Source organism: Falco naumanni, chromosome 4 (genome assembly GCF_017639655.2).
Source record: "Falco naumanni isolate bFalNau1 chromosome 4, bFalNau1.pat, whole genome shotgun sequence".
NCBI classification, from domain to species: Eukaryota; Metazoa; Chordata; class Aves; order Falconiformes; family Falconidae; genus Falco; species Falco naumanni.
The window spans coordinates 14,026,907-14,048,669 of record NC_054057.1 but is presented as its reverse complement, the minus strand read 5'-3'; the positions used below and the strand labels follow the sequence as shown (position 1 = coordinate 14,048,669).

Below are 21,763 nucleotides of genomic sequence, written 5' to 3'. Positions count from 1 at the left end.
TCTTAAAGGCTCTGAGGCTGGGCTGCTGCTGAAGCTCGCTTTTGCCAGGCTCTCTGGACCTTTACAAGAGTCTTATGAAATCCACTGACCTCCCAGACAGGAATGCAGGGGAGAACACCTCTCTCCTTGCTTAAGAAATTGTTCATTTGCCCCACGTTTGCAGGCCCCCAGTTCTCCAGCTGTTACTAACCGCACCGCACGCTTCTTCTCACCGATACAACTACGGGCATCTTACAGTGCTGCTGTAGCCACGAGGTAGGGTGCCATCACGCAGCTCTCCAGTGTGAAACGGTGATCACTGCAGGTGCAGAGGTAAACAGCCAGAGGAAGACTTACCTTCTTCGGGTTTTGCTGTGTGTGTAACTTGGCTGCCATTCCCACGGCACAAGAAAGCAGGACTCCAGCGCAGATGCTGCGTGGCACGAAAGCTCACTGGGATGTGAAACAGAGAAAATATTCAGGGGGTTTGCTTTTCAGGCTGGACGTCTTTTTTTCCACTGAGAAGCAGGAATCACCTCTACCCCAGACAGAGCAGCGATCCCCACGCAGGTCAGTCCCACTCTGCACAGGGCTGCGCCGGCCCCAGAGGAACCTGCCCCCACCTGCTGCCTCCCACCTTCGCTCAGCTGCTGCGGGAACAGCTCATCACAGGCCTCTCTAATCACTTCAGTGACAATTCAGAGTCCATTGAGCAGCTTAAATTGAGCAAGCCTTTGCCAATAAAGCTTTCTGGTTGACAGGAATAGAGGAGCCCTTGTCTGAAGTTCAGCAGGATGGTCTTAAGCAGGCGCAGCCGCCTCTTCTTGTGGCTCTTCTAGCACAGGTGGAGCTGTAAGGCAGCTGCCCTCAGCTCTACACCTTCCCGTCTGCAAACCATCCTAAAGGTACTGTCATTCTAGCTCCTTGTGACAAGGTCCCAGCAAGGCTGATGGGTGGAAGGAGAGCCCTTTGGTGCCAAGTTAGCTGCTTGTATGTAGCTGCGTGTGGCTTGAAGTGATCCAGCTGATTAATTGCAACTGGTTAGGAGATACTCCCCAGGTCTCCTTCTGAGCTACACTGTGGAGAGCAATGGTCTCCATTGAAGGGACAGTGATGAACAGCTGGGACTGTAAATTCTTCAGCTTACACAGCTGGATCTGGAAAAGAATGTCTGGCTGTAAGGTATCTTTAATCATCATTATAGAGCTGTGTCAGCAATTTGGGCTTGCACTGTTTTAACTGTTCCAGTTAAATTTCACCCTACCTGTGTATTAACACTGGCACAAACACTCTGTAGGTCAGGCTCAAGGCTATTTAAGGTGCAGGCCCTCGGAGGATGAAGTACTGCCTAATTGTAAAGCTCTTCGAGCAGACATCGTGCTGCAAGTTACTCCTGTGTGAAATAGCCAGGTCTGGCTTAGTGGTACCCAGGGTTCGCAAGTGGAAAGAGTGGAAGGGCAGGAGAAGCCCCAGCTGCCGTACGGCACACTTGCAGCCCATCACGGGTTCCGCCTTCCCTGCTGCAGGCCAGCCAAGAGGAGGGAGAGGAAATCACATCAACAGGGACATCTGATGACAGGGGAAAGCATTTTCGGTCCCCAGTAAGAGATAAGTGCTGATAAGCAGACTCCAGAGGATATGAAGATAGATTTACTCCTCCCCTCTCCCACACGGACTTCTCATGGTGGCTCCAGGCCCCTCTTAGACTGTGCCGTGATAACAGGGCACAGCCGAGACCCCGTTAACAGCATCCCTGCTTCTGAAACATCCGCACCAGTGAGTCCCACTGACCAGAGGCGGACACACAGCTCTGAATGGGGTCAGGCTCCAGGGCCTCTACACGGGTCTGCATCCACCTCACAAATGTAGCAAGGGTTTGTGGAACTGAAAGACTGGGAATAAAATACTCCCGTTAGGAACAGTAAGTGCATGTGACAGGCATGAAGGCACAGAGCCCAGACTTCATTAAGGTAGTTTTTATATTTTGTAAAGCAATATTAAAAAACACTGGAAAATGCAAGATAAATGTAACTGTTGCTTCTACAAGTTTTAACCTTGTATTGCTTGGCCATTTTGACATATAAATTATTGCTTACTAGCTCTCATAAATACACAACACAATAATATATACAGAGGCAGACAAGCATGAAATATGAAAAGGACAACATTGGCAACATTGATTCTGGTAAATCAGATTATTTCATACATACCAGGTCTCGTAACGGTGGATAACTACTAGCTGTAGTCCCTGAGAAGTTAGGTAAATACCTTGATTTGGGGTTTTCTATTTTATTACTTTTAATGCAAGCTGACAGCGCGATGGCACTCAGAGAGAACAAACAGGCAGGTGTTCTTACCTCAGCTCACTGACTTCATCCCAGTATTTAACAGTGTATAAGATGACAATAAATAGGCTATGCAAATAAATACTACTCTGCTAAAATGTTTAGTATTTACATCTTTCTGTGTAATGTTACAGCAGCACATCTTATTATTTCTGATAACACCTTTTTTGTTGCCACCGTCATGCAAATGTGCTTTATTTCTATTCAAGATGGGGCTGGAATCAAAAAGCTGTGTCATAGAAACATATATATTTGATGCAACAAAATCCTGTGCCAAAGAAGTATAGTGACCCTGCTTTCTCCTTTGTTCTGTCTAATTACTCCTCCTAGCTACTAAGAAAATATGCAGAGTATTTAACCTCAGCGTGATTGCAATAAACTGAACTTAAAAATTCATGGATTTTATCCTATGTAACACAATTGCAATATTGAAGGATATAAAAAAATCCTACAGTGTCACCAGTGCTGGACCCTGGCAGAGGCTGTATAGTGTCACCCTTCCTTGTCACAGGGCTCACTTCCATTTCTCCTCCCAACCACACCTTCAAGCTGCTTGCCGGTCTGCAGCCCAGCCCTGCAATACTTCACCTGTTGAACACAGACTCTGAAGGGTCTTTTTTTTGTATGAGACGCGTTACGTACAGATTTGGGCTGTCTGCCTTTCCTTTATGCTAACAGTTTCAAGGTCCATATTTTCAAGTGAAACTGATGCACCCACCTCGGCTCCTCAGACCAGCAATTTATATCCCAAGTTATACAGGCCCCAATGAAAACTAGTTTGTAAAGTTTTCAACAGCAGCCCAAGTAGCCACCACACAGATAACGAGGTTAATGCTGGTTATGTGCCTTCAAACCATTCAGTACAAAGTCGCAGCAGTGCAGACAGCCAGTGCCTCAGCTGGCTCGAAGCCTACTGGTACAAGTTAACCCATCCATTTGCTTCAACCATTTTGAACTGGCAGAGGTGGCTCTAGCATGCTTTCAAATCAAAGCCTGAGCACAGAGTCATCTTTCCTCTTCTGTTTTTTGAGGGTTTCTTATTTCTTTTTTCCCCCTTCTTTCATTTCCTGTCTTTCATTCTTCGCTGGCGCTGCTGCTGCTTCACCAGCAATAACTACCAAAGCTACCACAGAGCCAAACGCAGCGAACTGAGAAACAGCCCCGCTTTCTCAGCCTGAACCTCTTCTAAAGCTCCCTTTCCCACAGCTTCCAACAGAACAATTTGTGGACTAGAATGTTACACCATATGACCCGAAGCATGCAGGCTGGGCTACACACAGGCTCCTAAAAATAATGCCGTGTTAAAGATTTCACAAGGGGGAGCTGAAAACCCAGCGAACCAGTCAGGTAACGCCGCTAAGGTGGGAATTCCGCAAGTGCTGTACCCAGAGAAAGAACTGCAGGGACACAGCATCTGGTTTGTGTTCCTGCACCGCAAAAAGGAGCCCACCGCAGCTAGTATCCTCATCTGAACAGTTTTGGTCTGTTTGCACAAAAGAGTTATTTACAATATGTGCAGTCAAATCTACAGAAGAACATAGGAAATTTTTACTCCATGGCCAGCAAGAGTTTATTTTTTTTTCTTTTTACTGGGTAAAAAGAAGATTTTTTTCTAAAAAAAAAAAAAAAAAAAAAAGTCATATAGTATTTGATAATAACAAAGTACAAGCAAATACATTTCTGAAACATCTGTTTCCTTTACAATAATAGATCTATACAATATTTCACAGATGGGAAAACCGAATGCATCCTACAGATTCCCCCACAGACTACTTGTTAAAGCTGCTTTTTTAAAAAATCCCTTTAAACCAGAGATAACACAATGATGAACAGCATGCTACTTCAGTATTCCCACATTTCAGTAAAGGAGCATTTTCTTGGAAGTCTTCCTCATGTGGAAAACATACAGTTGAGATGGGCAAGCAATGCAATGTATCCTCCCTGCCCTGCAAAGGGACCGTTACGGTGAGTGTACAAACACATGCCAGACTGCACAGCACACCGAACACTGCCTGTGGCATTCACTAGATTATTTCAGGGCAACTTCTTAGCACTGAAAACCAGAGCCACGGTGACGGTGATGCTTAGATGTAGGTCAGCTACAGAAAAGACTTGAGAAGTGCTGCCTCAGTACATGCCCAGTAGTACTTTTAGCTACAGGAGAATTGGCATGGGGAGGGGTGTGAGAGAGACAGAAGCAGTAAAGGGACGCTGATGCTGACAGCCTGCTGTGTACGCAGGTAATTACACCGGTACCCTGTAAGGTGTACTCATTTGTTCTTTAAAAACTAGAAGCGCGTGCAAGTTAGGCGAAGTTTTAGCTGCTGAAACAGTATTTCCAGGAGGTGGTTAGGAATGCAGGCGGACCTAGGCATTGCCTCTGAATAGACACCAAGAAGTCTGTAATCCAAGCAAAGCTCCTGCTATCATAATTTATAACACGTTAACTGCAGGAGCTGGTGCTAAATCTGAGATAACTGAAAGGAAGAAAATAACATTTTTTCAGCGTACAAACAATTGTGTCCATAAATTGCAACAAAAGTGGATTGGCTCTTACAGTGTGATTTATAAAGCAGATTCTTAAGGGGCCATGCCGGCGTGAACAAACGTTTACTGCTGACCTCTGCATCACCACGTGCTCTTGAGTTTCATCTGGTGCACTGTCTTTTTATATTTCCATTCTTGTTTGTCCGCACTTATCTCAGATGAGATACTCCAGTGGGCTCAGGGGAGCTGGATTGCACAGTATTTTTGGCAACAATACTTTGGCAGCCTTGAATTAGTGAGGTACGTACTGCGGTGAACTGAAAATCAATCCCTCTGTGGCATGTTGCTTGCTGAAATGTTTTGCTGCTGTGACACGATGATTCCTTTCATTCTAATACTGGCAGAATCTGCATTGAAAGCTACACTGGACCAAACAATATTTTCACAGAAACCAAGCTCCTGAGCTCAAAGGATGCTGCTCCACACCCTCCCATCCCGGTGACCAGCGCGGATGGCACCAAGCTTGCCCTGCAACTCTACGAGCAGCTGGCTCTTGCCTGATTTTCCTGTGCATGTTGTGTGAGCTACTGATAAAACTCAGTAAACTGTTCTTATATAGGGAAGCAACATGCTTGGCATAAACATTCACTTAATTCAAAGTGCTGCAGTTACAAGGTTATATGAAGCTGTGTACGCTCACGCTCGCGGCTCTATCCTGTGAGAAAGCTCAAAGAGAGCTTGCTGGTTGTCAATGACATGCAGGTGATGGATGTATGGCTTCAGCTCATGATGCTCTTTCGAAGGAACTTCATTGCCTGCAAGACAGGAGAAAGGGGGTGGATCAGAAAGCCGTGCCTTGCCCGCTGCCCTGTCCTGGGCATTGCCAAGTCCCCGGTGTTGGATGCCAGACAGTCACAAGTACGATGGGCAGTGATCCAAAGGGCTTGCTGTTTCCGTGCAATGCATGAGGTAACAGATACAGAAAAGGGGAGAAAAGGAAAGGAAAAGGAAAAGGAAAAGGAAAAGGAAAAGGAAAAGGAAAAGGAAAAGGAAAAGGAAAAGGAAAAGGAAAAGGAAAAGGAAAAGGAAAAGGAAAAGGAAAAGGAAAAGGAAAAGGAAAAGGAAAAGGAAAAGGAAAAGGAAAAGGAAAAGGAAAAGGGAAAGGAAGGAAGGAAAGGAAGGAAGGAAGGAAAGGAAGGAAGGAAAGGAAGGAAGGAAAGGAAGGAAGGAAAGGAAGGAAGGAAAGGAAGGAAGGAAGGAAAGGAAGGAAGGAAGGAGGAAAGAAGAAGTAAGCAACGCTAGGCAGCTAGCGTGCGCACAGAAGGAATGAGTGGATGGCAAGAAGCTGACTCTTACCAAGTAGAAGATTTACTCCTGCTGGCAGTGCAGGCAGTCTGTCCCCTGCAAGGGTGGCTCAAGGTTTCCTTTGTGCTGCTCTGGCAGCACAGTGGGACCTTGAGCTGGGGTGGGCGACCCAGCCTGTAACTTCTAAACAACCTTAACACGAGTACACAAGACAGCAGGCCCCAGATAATTTCCTTCAGAGCAGGTGAAAGGTGACAGCACAGCAGATGGATACGAGCTCTTCAAAGCTGCTCTGACAAGGCCCCTGCGTTTTGATCTGTTATGCTTTTGATTTCTGATCTAGTAACAGAGACGAGAGTCACGCTGTCATTTCATGGGTGTTTATGTGGCAGGAGGAATTAGCTGTGTAACAGACAAACTGAAGGGTGGCCTGAATAGCAGATGGTTTTTGTTACAGGCTCGATGCGCGACATCGGCTTGTGGGAACTTGCCACCTGTGAAACCCTCCAGCACGGCTGGTGACCAGCAGGAGTGGAAAAGGAAAAGCTAAGCCCATGGCCACGAGACCCACCAGAAGACAGGCAGAGCAAGCAACATCCCCTACATGTTGCTGACTGCTGACAAACGAGTGAAGGTTGAAGAGCTTTGTTCTAACTCCATGTCCTCAAGGAATGTTTAATAACATTGCCATAAATTAAAAAAGAAAACCCCTCAAAATTCCCCAAAGCAATCAGCTTAACTCACACCCCCCCTCCTGTCCTTTGTTTCATTATCATCCTTTTCTCCACGCTCACCAGAGAGATGAGAAGCTTGCTGGGAACCAGCCCCCCTACTTGTTTTTAAAGAGCACCGTGGGATGCTGTGGGTAGCGTGGGATGCCAGCGCAGCCAGGTCTGCATGCGGCTGCTGACAGGGCTCCTGGCAGCTACCCCTGAGCAGCCCTAACTGCAGAAACGTGGGAGAGAACGGGACAACGTGGTAAGTTTGTGTCAGGATACAGAGATGATCTCTGTGTTCTGAGGGAATACAATCCCCACAGCTGTGCTGAACGTCCTGGAAAACATTTGTATTTCTCATTAACACCTGAAATGACAAAAGCTTGAATTACGTTATTTTCTCAGGCTGCTCTGCCTCTTTGGAAATGCTATTATTTGTTTTCAGGATTATGGTATAAAAGTGTTATTTCCATTGAAAAGGTATTTCAGTCTTAATTGGAACTTAACCAGTTTCTAATCCAGGAAGACTTTGGCCTGCAAGCTTAATACACATGATACAGTTCATGAACAATAATTATATTCCTTGCTTAGTTTTGTTTGAATTCTTCCCTACAGTGAGATGCCTGCTGCTCTTAGGTCAATCTGGGAATTGATGCAGCAGAAAGATTCACATTCCTGAGAGCAAAATAAGCCCACTAGAAAAGGAAACTGTCCATAAAGTCTCAATAAATATTCAGTGAATTCATTTCATGCCTAAACGAATTTAAGAAAAAAAAAAAAAAGTGCCTACAGGGATGTCTGTATAAGCTGCTTTTTAAATGCCAGCTTCACAATAAATCAAGCCTGTGGTAAAATAAAATAACAATCACATATTTCAAACTACTAGATCATATGATAAATCTCAGGTATTAACCTTGGATTTATGTTGCAACACTTACAAAACCATTTGGGAAAAAAAAGGCAAAAACGAGATGAAAGATTTACAGCAGAGAAGCTGTAAAAAAAATTCACATTAAAAGAAACCAAAACTCCATTTTATAATGCCAAATAAGAGATGTTGTAACTTACAGAGGCATAGTTTGGATTAATCAATATTTCCTTCAGTATCCAGTTTAACAGAGTAAAACCAAAAGGCACGTCCTTGTCCCTCTCCTTCTGTCTCTCTCGTATATGTATGTATCTCAAAATAACACAAAAACCGTAATACTGAGCAGCCTTTGTTTAAAAAAATGACTGCACACACACGGCACACGGTAAATCTATAGAACAAATGTTCAGCAAAGCTCTTAACAGTATCTATCACTCTCCGAGGAATACGTATTTATACGTAAAATTATTATTATTATTGTTCTTTTTGTCACAGTCCATGCTGACAGCTGCTGAAAATTCAGCTGGAAAAAAGAAATTATTCAAACTCTTTTTTTTTTCCCAAAGGCTACAGCACAGTTCTAAACTTCTTTCTGGAAAAGAGGTTTTAGTGGCCTCAATAAATGACATGTTTCGTGGGTTTGGCTTAAAACCCAACCACTTCCTAAAGTAGCACTGTGTTTGTCCCCTTGCTGTGGTTAACCTCTCCACAGAGAATGAGAAATGCTGAGCAGGGAGAAACCAAGGTTCTCCACTATGAGCAGCAATGCAAAGCGAGCTGGGGTCTTCTGCATGGTCCTTTAGGGTTGGATTCTCTGGTGGCTAATAAGGTGGAAACACAAAACAAACGAGAGAAGTCTTTTGTGCAGCTGAGGCACCTGGCCATCCCCATCAGGGTATATCCCCTGTGCCCAGAGCAGGCAGAGCTCTACCTGCAGGCTTCCCCCAGCAGAGGTATTAACCATTAACACACACCCCCCCCTTTCTATGTCAACCACTTTCACGAAACCTGCAGGACCTCAGTGTCTTCAAGACCTCTACCATTTGGTGAAACGACCTCAAGAACCCAAACGAAGCAAACAAGCGCTTTTGGTGAAAAGCCAAGTGAAAAGCTGTGGTGATGAATACCACCTTTTAGCTACTGAAAGCCAAGACAGCTGCGAATCCATCAGCAAACCCCAGACTAGCAGGAGCCTGAGGTAACTCAGTTACAGCAGGGCAAGTGAGAAAGAGCAGCATACACCAGAGGCCTCATTATCAAGTGGCACAGATCTTGCACTGTATTTTGAAGAGGTGATAATTTTTGCAGGAAAATAATTTATCAAGAATTTGGAAGCTGTTTCTGTAAACATTTTGTAAAGCAAAACCTCATCCAACTGTGATTTCTGTTACGTTCCAACAATGACGCCCCCTCTTACCAATGGGTTAAGTAATTGTCGACCACGTTTTGCTGCTGTAGTAAACCTCAGCAAGTGGAAAGAAAGTGGGGAAAAAAAACCCTCAAGGATGTACAAAGGCAAAGTAAGTAACAAGTTTTGACTACTCACCAAACTGGTTATTTCTGCAATGTCTCAATGACCGAACAGTATCCGCAATCATGTGCTGCAAAGACCAAATATAAAAAACATCAGCGTAAAAATCTGAGATGAATACTGTCATTAGAAAAGCCTGAAAAAAATCTTCTTACCCTACGCTGTACAGCAAAAAGCAATGGCAGTAAGGTAGAAAAAGAAGACAGCAGGAGAGAGACTTTGCTTTTTGTTTTAGTGATAATACATGATGAAGCAGAGTTAGTCTAGAAGGTCCTTATTGATATCACACAGATCAAATGAGAACTCCCTGAGAGCCCTAAGGAAAGCGGTAAATGAAAAATAGCTCAAAATTGGCTTATTTTTGTTCCTGTGACTTTTATTAAACCAAAATCCTACAGCAGGGCAGGCGTGCGGACTGGATGGGTACTTCGGGTTCAGCCCCCAGCTTTATTGCACTATTCAAGTCTGCAACCTCACTTTCTGTCTCCACGTGTTGTCTAATTAGGCTGCAACCCCCTTTGTGGGACAGACTACACCTTTACGTACACCTGTACAACGCCTAGCACAATCAGGCACCAGTATCAGCTCGGCAGTTTTCTGCAGTATGATAACCAACACCAAACCCCAGCCCACAGCCTAAACCCTGCAAAGCAAGCACCCTGACGTCTCTGCGGACACCTACCAAGTAAGACTATACCCTAAGTGTATTATTTAAAGAAAAGCTGGTGCTAACAAGATGTTGGACGTTCACTTAGATTAAGCAGAGAAAAGAAAAGGTTTAAGTTTGGTTTCTCATTCAGGCTCAGGTCTATAGGTTATAAAAAGTGGAATTGTTCACTATAAATCAGTGGAGTGTGCTCATTTTCACTAGATGTCACCCATAAAGTTCTTGAGGTATTACATTTTTTTTTCTTCTTTATTTGACCGCTTCCGTGGCAACTCTTCACCAAATCTAGTAACTAATTAAAACAAATTGCAGTTAGCAGGAATGATTTAATAGCTCGTGCAAACAGCTGAGGCTCTTCTCACATCTCTTTAAAAAATAATTAGAGCCAGAAAAGATTAACTGTCTTGAGCAGAGTATGTTTAAGACCAGAATGACACAGAACCGCTCATCTCTCAACACTCTGGGAGTGGCTTACAAAGCTCCTCCATAGAAAAGCTTATTCAATGGAAACTTTGTATTGCTTTCATCAGTAAATCAAAATATTTTTTCCTGTTACCCACTGTGCTTGATTTGCCATGAAATCATGCGATCTCTTGTGTTAATGTCTTTGCACTGATTATAATGAAGTTCTAATGAGATGATCTAGATTTCATGCACAATAGTGTGAGTACTGGGAAAGCTACAACTTCCCCCAGTGCTGCTGCTGTGGTATTTTCCAGCTGATATCCTTTGCCTTGGCTCTTAGAACTGAGAGACCCCACTATCACACACACTGACATTCTTTGCTGTTTCTCCTTTGTAGTCAGTCAGTGTGGGGTCCACCCCCAGACTGGCTTCTGAAGGTGATGCTCTCCTAACAAAAAACCTCTTTGTGTAACACTCTCTTAAAGCAGAATCCCAAATCTCCTGCTTTTAGTAGCCTAATTAGGCATTTCTCTCTGACTGTTTTCGACTCTTTGAGATCCAATTGTAATACAAAAAAAAAAAAAAAAAAATCAGTCAATTCATCTGCAAAGCAAATGCTATTTCCTGACTGTTTTAACAGGTGCTTGCATACCATTAGTGTGATGAGTAACACATTTCTTGTGGCCTTTCAGCCACAAGATCTGGGATCATTAGCACTCCTTTAGCTGCAAAGGATGGCAAAACCTCAGGTTTAGGAATTGCATAGATATTTGGGGTGGGGGTGGTGTTTGATATCCTTCAGCTGTGTGTACACAGACCTCACAGCGGAAGGCACTAGGAGAGCAGGTATTTTCTACAACGGTAATGGCCACTGACCTGTATTAGAGTTTGCTGGAGTGTGGCTAAGACATGTCATTGCTAAGATGTGGGTGATGGCTGACTGGAGAAAAAAAAAATTAATAAGCCACATTTCAGTGAAGCTGGTTAGTAAATACCATGGAAATACCTTGAGATGCAAGAGTATAAGACCATATTCCTTCAGATTTAGTTGGGGAAGCGGGTATGGTATTAAATATTGATGTAACACTATTCTAGACTAGAGTTTACCCAACACGGAGTGAAGCAGACCACTGCAATCCCTTCAACTTTTGCTAAAACTAGGTAACGTTAGAGCATTTCATTCCCTTCTGTTTGCTAATTCCCTTCTTTATATATTGAATTAACTTCGCCTTCACTACAATGATGTCATGTCAAATCAAGTTCAGTCACAGTAGGATTGTTGAGGTCCTGACGGTCTAAGAATATAAAAGAAGTGGGGATTGCAGAGGCAGAGAATATCTTTTATTTAACCAACTGATAAAGTTGGAAAAAACAATGGTTCAGACTGACAGGTCCTCGTTCTTCAGGTGAGACGCTTAATACAGAAATGAAATATTTCAAAATACTGATCTACAGGGAGATACAAAAAAACATCTTTGCTTTGAAGTTCATAAGTAGAAATTCTATGCATTTATGACAGCGAGTAAGTTCCTTCCCCAAAGCAGTAATCTGCTACGGTAGAATGATTCTTTTCTTCTTTTTCTGCAACCGCAAATGTGCAGGTGAGGTTCAGTGGCTTGATCCAAACCAAGCAGAAGTCAATGTCAATCCTAATTTTCCTCAGCAGAGGCCAGAAAGTGCTCAGCACAGTACAGAACACCAAGGAAGACGCTCTTCCTTGGGACAAAGCCCTTATACATTAGAAAAGGAACGTGAACACACTGATCCTGTGTGATGCATCTTGTCAGGAAGTTCACGCCCATTGACTGAACACCTTGGCATCCAAATGAACCAGTGCAATACACATACTGCCTGAGCCTGCGTGGCACTCACAGTTAAATCTCTCTTAAGCCCCCATTCCTAAGTCAGCACTATTGCCTGCATTCAGATGTACACAGGGCTCCTGAGACAGCATGTTCCTGAGGGCATGATCTGACTAATAATTTGGAGGAAGCGTCAGACTGAACAACCCTCACCCCACCACCATCACCCCAGACTCCCCCCCTGCCATTCGGAATGCCCAGTCTACATCTGCATGGGAAAGGTGAAATCCTGGCTCACGGAAGTCAGTTGGTGAATTAGCAAAGCTCACAGTGCCTCTGGAGACACGATGGTGGCAGAAAGGATCGGGAATCTTATCCAGCGAGTCCAGCATACAGGATTAAACAACAAACAAACAAACTAACCAGGTCTGGCTAAGACTGAACAAGAATCAGATCCTGCACATTCACTAAATAAATCTATGGACCAGTGGGGGGATTTTAGTATCAATTATTGTGCATCAAGGGCTAGTTTAATTTACATGTTAATTGGATGTACTTCCAAGAGGCAATGAAGAAGAACATGCTAATGAGTTTTATGCAAACACCTAAAGGTCAAACAGTTAATGGACTTGGGACAAGAAAACCTTTCAGCAAATGCAAATCGGTGTTCTTGTAAACTCTACAACAAGAAAAGGTACAGAAATCAAATAGAAAACACAAAAAGAGGAGCTCAGGTTCAAAAGTCAAAGTCTACATCTGCTTGCAAGTTGGAAGACAATGTATATTATGATAGGATGTGAAAATAAGTTCAACATCTGGTTCATGAATAACTCCATGGTTCCACATTCATTCTCTAACAAGTGTAAACACGTGGAGAAAATAGTTGGGAACAATTCATCTGAACAGTCCCATGGCACATCTAGAGAGAGCGGGAAGAATATTTTGGTTTCTTGATCAAATAATCCAGGCCAAGAAAATAAAAATTAACTGAAAGTTTCTCCTCTCCACTCCACCACTGTTCAGATACACAAACTGTAGCTTTCAGTGCTACGCAAATGTTATCAACAAAGAAATGAAATATGCAAATTAGAGAAATAAAACCTCTATCAGTAATATCATGCCAGAGTAGATGTCATATGATATCTAGAGTAGATGTGGCCAAAGATACAACGTCAGTAAGTGCCTTTATGCATAAAAATTAGTATAGTGGTATTTACAGACGGTTTAATTCATATTTCAGGCATTATTTTCTTCATCATCTAACCTAGATCAAAAATATTACTTTCATTTAACATCCCTGGAATTGGCATACCAGTGGCAAGTGATAAACTAGAGAAACCTTTAGTGCCTTGAGGGAAAAAAATAGGAAATATAATTCAGAGAAAGCTGAGGCAAGAGAACTGAGGAGAAATAGCCCACGAGGTGGTGCAAAGGAATAGATCTCACTGGGGGGTGGGGGTGGGAAGAGCGGAGTGTGACAGTGATGCTGGCCATTGCTGGCTTAGGCATTTTAAACAGGAGTGGGGGAGGAAGGAGTCAGAAAGGAAAGGAGCAGTGAGAAGGGGAAGGGGAGATGGACTGTTGGCTGTTTTATCCTGCTTGCTCGTTTTTAACCCTGTTTATTTCTTCCTGATTCAGCCAGAAGAAAACCTTTCAGTCTTACGAGATGAGGAAGGGAAAGGGAAGACGAAAACATAAACCTTTTTGAAAAACAGGAAGGACAAAATTAGCTTACCAGCTTTTCAAAATTAACAAGGTTATCCAGAAAAGTTTTATTTCCTTCATGGATGAATGTTACATCTGAAAAAAATAAAGGAGAAAAAATTATTTTTCACGGCTTTGTTGTTCAATACAAAGAAATAAAATGACTAAATAACAACAAAAAGAAAAAAAGCGGAAAAGTATCCCATTAAGGATTGGCACAATACCCTGTAACAGTGGAACAAAAGCCTGGCATAAGGATGACATGGAGAGATTATTAGATAGCCCTATGTACACTTCGTGACAAGAGGATTTTCAAGCGGGAGCATGGATTTCTTACTATACCTGTTCTGTGCTACTTCTGGGCACCCCAAGGGATGGCCCTGCATGGCATGCCTGTGCTCGGCACCCTGCGTCACCAATCCAGCCACGCTGCCCACAGCCGTGCCCAGGCTGGGGCTGGCTGGTCCTTGAGTCTAGAGCTCCGTAGGGGCAGGACTGCCAGCTGCTAGAGTCAGCTCTGACACCCCCTTACTTCCCTCTGGGGGACACCACCACTCCGAAGTCTTCTTCAGAGACACTGCTACAGCACTGGCCAGCCAGGGAGGTTAAACACAAGCTACCAAACCGAAGTTCAAACCCTTGAAATAAGCATTGTGGCTGGGGAACAAACATTTTTACGCAGTGGTGTTGGAGAGACTTTGCAAAGGTAACAAAAAGGTCAGCGTTAGGAAAAGGAAGAGGTCTGTGTTTGGCTCCAGGAAGGGAACTGAACACGGTGTAATGAACTGGGGGTTGGGGAATATCAGGAGAAACAAATGTTGCTAAATTAAGATTACAACTAAAACAGTACCTTGAGGTCATTTTCTCTGTTTTTCTCATGCACATTACGGACACAAAGTGAGACCTATCTCAGACACGAAGTACAAAGGACATGGAAAAATTCCCTGTGGGGACTGAAGCTCTGAATCCCATAGTGCATCCTCTGGGTTGCCGAAAATACTGGCAGGAGCACCGCCACCATGCCCCCTATCAGCTCTCTTCTGGATGTGTGTGTACCCAGGAGTACCAGAAGTCAGCACTATTGCGATGGGACAGCATTCCAATACCATTACTTCTTAAATGTCACAGCTGTGTCTGCCAGGAGGCAAAGGGCACAGAGTCAATGGGCAACATCTCCCTCTCAGCAGAGGTGCCAGCCTCCAACCCACCAGTTTAACTGTGCATCTCAGCATTTCTCCTGTGCCCATCTCTAGGACTCCCTCTGATGCCCACTCGGTCCCTCTAATTTCAGGGATTTTAGGACTGGGAACCTGCAGCTGACACTGTGGGATGCTTTGTCACGCCATACACCCCCTTCACCCTCCCCCAAAACAGCCAACCTGATTTATTTCCTTTTGTTTCAAAGACTCACTCTGTGCCTGAGGGGCATTTTGTAATTGCTTGGAATGGAAATGATAACGGCTTCATAGCTGGTGGAAACCCAGAGCTGGGACTCATTAGGCAGAGGTCTGCGCCAGGGGTGCAGAGAGCTCCCATGCCCCCAGGGCAGCTGGGCTGGGGTCCACCTCGGGCGGGTGGGCAGGATGGCCACCACGCCAAGTCCAGCCAGCACTCCTGAGCAAGTGGGGCAAGCATGGCATACACTGGGGATGCCTCCAGCACCTCTCTGCCCCTGGGCAGCATCCCAAAAATCATGACCTTCTTAAACCTCCTCTACCAGGTTGCTTTGGGGTACACCCAGAAAAAGGGACTGGGAAAGGACACAGCTTCGTGACAGAGGCATTACTTATCCCATATCAGTGCAGTTAAAAATCGTCCATCAGTTTAATGAAAAACTTAGACTGGAAGCAGAAATTTCCGCACAGCTTTTTAAGTCAATGACAGCAACGTGTGTATCTCTGAGGGTGGAAGGAACAGAAATCTGCTTTGTGGCCAACAACTTAGAGTCTAGATAAATTCAGTGGAGCAGAAAATTGCATCTGAGTTAGGTTGTAAGGGTACATCACAGTATTTCATTACACATTTGAAAAATCTGGCCAGTTTTCAAAAGCTGTGTCTATGTGCTGTAAGAGAGCCCTACATTTATATTTAATTAACTTTAAAAGGACACTCAACTTATTTTTCATAATTAAAGGTTATTAATGATTTTCATTTATTTCTTGAAATTACTTTTGTTCCTTTTGTGTTGAAACAGTAATCTGTTCAGTTGCTAATGATTTCTATGTGACCCATGCATACTGCATTGGTCTTGGAAATGACACTAATACAAACATGCTTGACATGGAATAAAGTCCCACATACTGCGCAACACCTTGGCAACACCTCCTGATGGATTACTGTATTGAAGAAAATTACTGTATTAATTTTCAAAGTCTCCTTGCTGTCTCCAATACAGTTTAGAGCCATGAATGCTGCTTATGTGCACGCTCTTATACACCGTATTGTACTGCTGCACAAATGTCACTGCTACAAGCTACTTGTTCATGTTTGGTGCCTTTGTTTGCAGGCAAGACATGCTGGAGAACACTTAAAGGATATTGATTTTGAAGCCTTGATAATGGTATCCATCTGAATTAATGCAAACTCCTTTGATGTGTGCAAAGAGGGGAAGTGCCTGATGGCTCCCAAACTGTCGCTGACTGATCTGGAGAACTGTCTTCAAACATTTTAAACTGGCAGCAGCAGCAGCAGGTTGGAATAAACAGCCTAAAGAGAACACTTTCGGAATACAGGAATAATCAAATGAATTTGCCATGTTCAAAGACAAGGCAATTAATAATTAATGACTCCAAGACAACAGAATATTTGAAATACCTGCCACTTAATTAGCTGCCCTGCTTACTGTGTTAACCAAGTAGTTGTATTTTATTTCAATAGATTTTTTAAAAAGTTTTTTTTTTATAGTAAGAATTTATCTCTTCCAGACCTACAAGAGACCCCAAAATCCCCTCTCAGGACAGACAGATGGGGCAGGTTCTGCCTTTCGGGTGATGCCAGGTAGGTCCAGCCCGGCGAGGCAGGGCAAGCATCCCAGAAGAGCAGCATGACCAAGGCCGCTTGTGCGGGTACCGGGTGGCCCCATTCAGGGGTCTGCAAAGTCTTGCTTCTCCACTGAAGAGGACGTGGCCAAAGCACTAACACACCGCTCTACCCACACCTGACGGGAACGTACTGAAGTTTGAAAACCCGTGTGAAAACTGCTCTCTTCCCCTTGTCTGAAAAGGCAGCTGCTTTTTATCCAGACCAAGTGGTATCTTGTAAATACTTTACTACACGTACTGTACTACTAGATACCATAACCCTGTAGTTCCATACCACATCTGCCACGTGCTGATCACAAGACCACATGAATCACCTTACACTTATTTTAATTAATCACAACGAAGAAAAGCAGCCAAGCTTTAACATTACCTTTCAGAAGTAAGGGCATGAAGGGGATTTTCGGAGATTTCATTTTCTTGAATGCATCTCTGTAAGCTTTGTGATTCAGAGAAGGGTCCTACAGAACAATTTGGGTAATAGAGAGAAAAATCAATAGGCAATAAAAAGAGCAATTCTAAATCCATTACGAGCTTATGATCTGAACATGATTTAGATATAAAAGGTTTCTTCAGGAAATGAGGTAGATAGAGGTTTTCTAAGCTAGATGACTTACTAAACTGAACAGGAAATGTAAACAGTGAAAGGAACAAGAGCAATTGCATTCCTCTAGATGAAGCAGTGCTAAAATGGGAGTGAGCTGCAGAATAGTCACTTGGACTGCTCTGTAATTTCCCCACAAATTTCTATTGGCAAAATCTCTTCAGCTTACTATCTAGCACAAAATGTATCCCAGAATATATTCCTGATTCATTTCTTCTTTAAAAAAAAAACAACACACCACTACCACCAAAAAGCAACAAAATCCCCACAAAAACTGTTCTAAGACCAATGGATCATACTGGAGAATTGCAAAGTAAGTAAGAGTGTATTTCAGTCGTGCTGTGTAAGCAATTCAGAAAGTCATCTCAGTTTCCCATATAAATGAATGTTTTTGTACACCAGCTTGTGCACAATACCGAGAACACATTAATTTATAACAGATCCCAAGTACAGAAGCGTAACAGCCACCGAAGGCTGGATTGCATGTTCCCCACACCAGGCAGCGAGCTCACCATGCACCCACCTCCATGACAGCCAGAGGAAACACTTGTTTATTCAGCTTTGATAATGCTGACAAAGACCCTTAGCCCTGGAATTTTATTTTATTTTTTAAAAAAACTTCAGCTGTCCTCCTTTCCTCCTGACCTACAGCATGTTGCTTTAGATAAAGGCTGATTAACCACCACAGCAAAAGAACAGCTTCCAAATTGATGCCGGGGAACCACCACCACATTCTCCTCTCTCTGCTATTCCTCCAGCTGTCAGGAATTCGGCCTTCTCCCTTTTCGTGTTTGAAGACCGCCTCAGAGCTCTGGAGAGCTGCGAGGCCTTTGGCAAATCACAGCTCTGACATGACAAGTTCCAGCTCCAGACAATAACAGGCAGCTCCAAATAAATTATGAAGAAGGCACGTAAGGCCAAGCGATGCCGTTCTGCTGTCAGCACCATACTCACCGTCAAACTTTCAAGTTCAGTGAAAAGTTTCTTGAATTTCCCAGGAATTTTCTGAAGTGGGAGAAGGGGGAAAAAAAAAAGGAAAGTTGATTTAGGCAGAAAAATGCTGAGGCATTTTTTTTTTCCATGAGACTGCTGTGGGTGAAGCACCTGCTGAAAGTGCAACAGGTAGTTAACCCGCACCCCTCAGCTCCAAGAGCTCTAATGACAGACCGTGATCAGTGCAACACCAGTGAGGTACCAGACCCCACAGCCCTGCCTCAGGGCCCGGCATCCTTCTTTTACGGAGGCTGCTTGTTAGCAGCTGGTTTTATTTTCTTCCCTAGCTCCCAGGCCTGCTGCATTTACCTTACTGTCTGTATCGAGTTAGAAGCAGTAACACCAGCTGAGAATTCAAATAATGTGATCACATCCAGGTTAAATCATTTGCTGTAATCAGTCTTCCCCTACAACATGGGTTCTAGAAATTAACAAGCATCATGCTTAGTGCTGTTTGATATACTGCTCCCAGTGCTGACCGATGTTACTACTGGTATATGCTGGTGCCAGAGAAAGAGATCTTTCCTTTACAGACAACTACTCCATCTCTGATTTCTCATCCTAATCCCACGGCGAGGAGCACAAAGCACCTTCCAAGGGAGCCCGGGGAACAAGCTACCTCCTTGCCCCACATGCTGACACCTGCTCTCCTCCACAAGCATCCGCTTCCTTTATCTGTGAGGTGCTTTAATGGATTCGCTTCATTATACCCAAAGCAATCATTCTACAGTTTGAAATTTCCTGCTGATATTTCAGACTTCAAGAGTGGAGCGCGGACCTTACAGTCTGTCTATTTTTTCCAACCATACTACTTTGTATTGTAAAAAGACATCCCCTCCTAGTACAAATCCTGTCTTGTTTTTGTCTTTAGACCCTGACACCCAGTGACACTACCAAGAGAAAAAAAGATTCAGAACAACTAAGACTAAGTGAATGTGCCGTATGATTAAAACGTTAAAATACCTGAATATGGAATTGCACTTGCACCTTTTTAATATCTTCAATCAGAGAAAGTTAGGCTCATTAAAACACTGCATACTGTAGAAAAAAAGTAGAGGAATATGCTTGGGAGCATACTACTACTTGGTTAAGAATTCAAGTGCAGAGCCAATATAATTTAGTGACTAAATGGTTGCTTAAATTTAGGTGGTTTCATTTACATGTGTAAGTAATTATAATTAATTTATAAACATTGCTCTACTTTCTGGAAGTCACATTACTAATGCAAATAACCTTCTGTTTTTGACATTTCCAGTGCAATGAAGTTTTATAAATAAAAAAAATATGCATGCGACTTCATAAATATTTTACGCACAGAAACATGACGTATTTACAACAATACATAGTCAGACGCACTCCCTGTTCCAACAAGCAATATTTTCTGCTCTTCCTGAGAGAAGTCCACCAGCAGCACACGATCTCCAGAGGTCTCACCACACAGCAGAGTTCTGTGTGTTTCCATGTGGGAGAAATCCACACCACTGCCGCCTGGTGCCTTTGATACAATACTTAGTTCCTTCTGCTCTTCTACCACAGCTCAGAGAAATAGGCTGAAGGCAACCCGTAAGAGCAGGCAAGGGCAAATGTTCCCTATAGGGGCATTTTAGAAATAGGAGAGACAAGGGGCTTCTGTATCATCATCCTCAGGTATGTTTTTTTCCATAAAATTTTTGCTTTATCTGTTATTGAAAGTTAGCTTCTCCTTGCCTGCCTGAGCCCCTGTAACTCCCGCAGACGCAGTCACTGCCCTTGTTTCTCTGCCTGCCAAAGCCACCGACATATGCAGCAATGCCTCCACATGTCTGATTTCAGCTAAGGGGGAAGACTTTGCTCTGGAAAGTGTTAGGTAGGTTTGTAAGTCTCTGATGGCCGTTTGATTTCAGCTGTTGGTGCTCAAGAGTATCACCAAGGCAGGAGATCACAGCCGTTCTCTGTCGCTTTGTAATACAGGTTGATATTTTTCTGAGTACTGCTCACTTGTGATGTTGAGGGCATGGAAGAGGGATAAGCCTTCACCCCATCACACTAAATTACTCCTTCGCCAATCCTTGGTTCATCAGCAGATATAGCAAGCTTGCAGATACTACCACTCAATAATTTACCTGGATTGAAAAAAAAATCCTCAATATAAACACAGAACCCAGTGGGACCCTCCTCTAAACATCCGATGCTGTTTAGCAACCGGTAGCTTCTTTAGCAGATAATCTTTGCTCCCCAGTATGCTCTTTTCTCAGGGTCAGTTTCCTAACTTTGTTGTTCAAGATGAGCAGCTGCAAAAGAGCTGATAAAGGAGAATTAAAGAAGGTTTATTTCTACTTTGTATTTTTTTAAATGACATTGTTCCATAATAAGGTATTGCCACCTTTATAAGACTTTCTGTTCTGACATCTATTTAAAATGCTAGGCTAATTTATCGCACTTCTTTTTTTAAGAGGGTAAGATCTCCTTGCTTTGTTCTTATTCAAAAACCCTGGAAGGACACATTTAGTTTTAGTTGAATAGCTGTGTATCTAAGGTTTCAGGTTGCAGGGAAGTACTGACACTAACTCTGTGTTTGATTTCAGCATGAAAAAACAGTAATTAGAAAGGAAAGGTAATTCGCCAGTACACAACCTTTGCAAGAAATGGTTTTGACAGCATCTAAAAGATAGGAAGATGCATCTTACCTCCCAGGTCTGAGACAGCCGGCTGACAGATGCAGTGTTGAGACCCATAACAATAGCAAAGAATGAATTCAGATTTCTTTGGGCTTTACAGCTGTGGAATAAAAATATGAATGCTGTATTCTGAGTTTTTGTACTCAGGATCAGAGATAAATGGAATGCACAGGTATCCTAGGTTACTGAGTCACATTTCAACCCTCGGCACTAACATACAATCATCTTCCACATAATGAACTCATTAAATGTCCTCTCATGACCACCTGCAGTCTAGGTGATAGGGCCTCTAAGAAGTTTTTTAGCAAACGTTCCACTGTCTCATCAAGCCCGTTGTTGGCAGGTTATTTTTTTCCCTTTGCTGTCAAAAGTAATTTTCCATTTTCAGTGTTCAAGTTGCTCTCAGCCATCCTTTACCATACAGAATAATTCCTTGACCTCTATTCTGTTGTAGTATAAATATTTTCAACCCCTATTTCATCTTTTCTCAAGTTGTACATCATTGGTTCCTTCAATTTCTCTTTGTGGTCATGGCCTGCAATCTACTTTTCCATATCATTATTATCCTTCATTGAATTCTTTGTAATTTATTTTAACTTTTCTCTCATCTGTTTCCTTCTTACCAAGGAGATGTAGTGAGACAGCGGGGAGGGAAGGAGAAA

At 43.2% G+C, this 21,763-nt stretch overlaps 1 protein-coding gene across 3 annotated transcripts in view; it reads right to left on the bottom strand.

The window, feature by feature from the left end:
- Positions 1–1,940: 1,940 nt before the first annotated feature.
- Positions 1,941–21,763, bottom strand: part of RAPGEF5 (Rap guanine nucleotide exchange factor 5) — a 164,803-nt gene continuing 144,980 nt past the window's right edge. For all 3 annotated transcript variants that reach the window (XM_040590067.1, XM_040590066.1, XM_040590068.1), the window contains 6 exons: positions 21,111–21,201; positions 18,406–18,456; positions 17,221–17,308; positions 13,841–13,905; positions 9,247–9,301; positions 1,941–5,626 (listed from right to left, as the gene is read on the bottom strand). In XM_040590067.1, the coding sequence (XP_040446001.1) occupies positions 5,508–5,626; positions 9,247–9,301; positions 13,841–13,905; positions 17,221–17,308; positions 18,406–18,456; positions 21,111–21,201 (469 nt within the window). In that variant the 3' untranslated portion in view covers positions 1,941–5,507. The remainder of the gene's footprint in view (positions 5,627–9,246; positions 9,302–13,840; positions 13,906–17,220; positions 17,309–18,405; positions 18,457–21,110; positions 21,202–21,763) is intronic.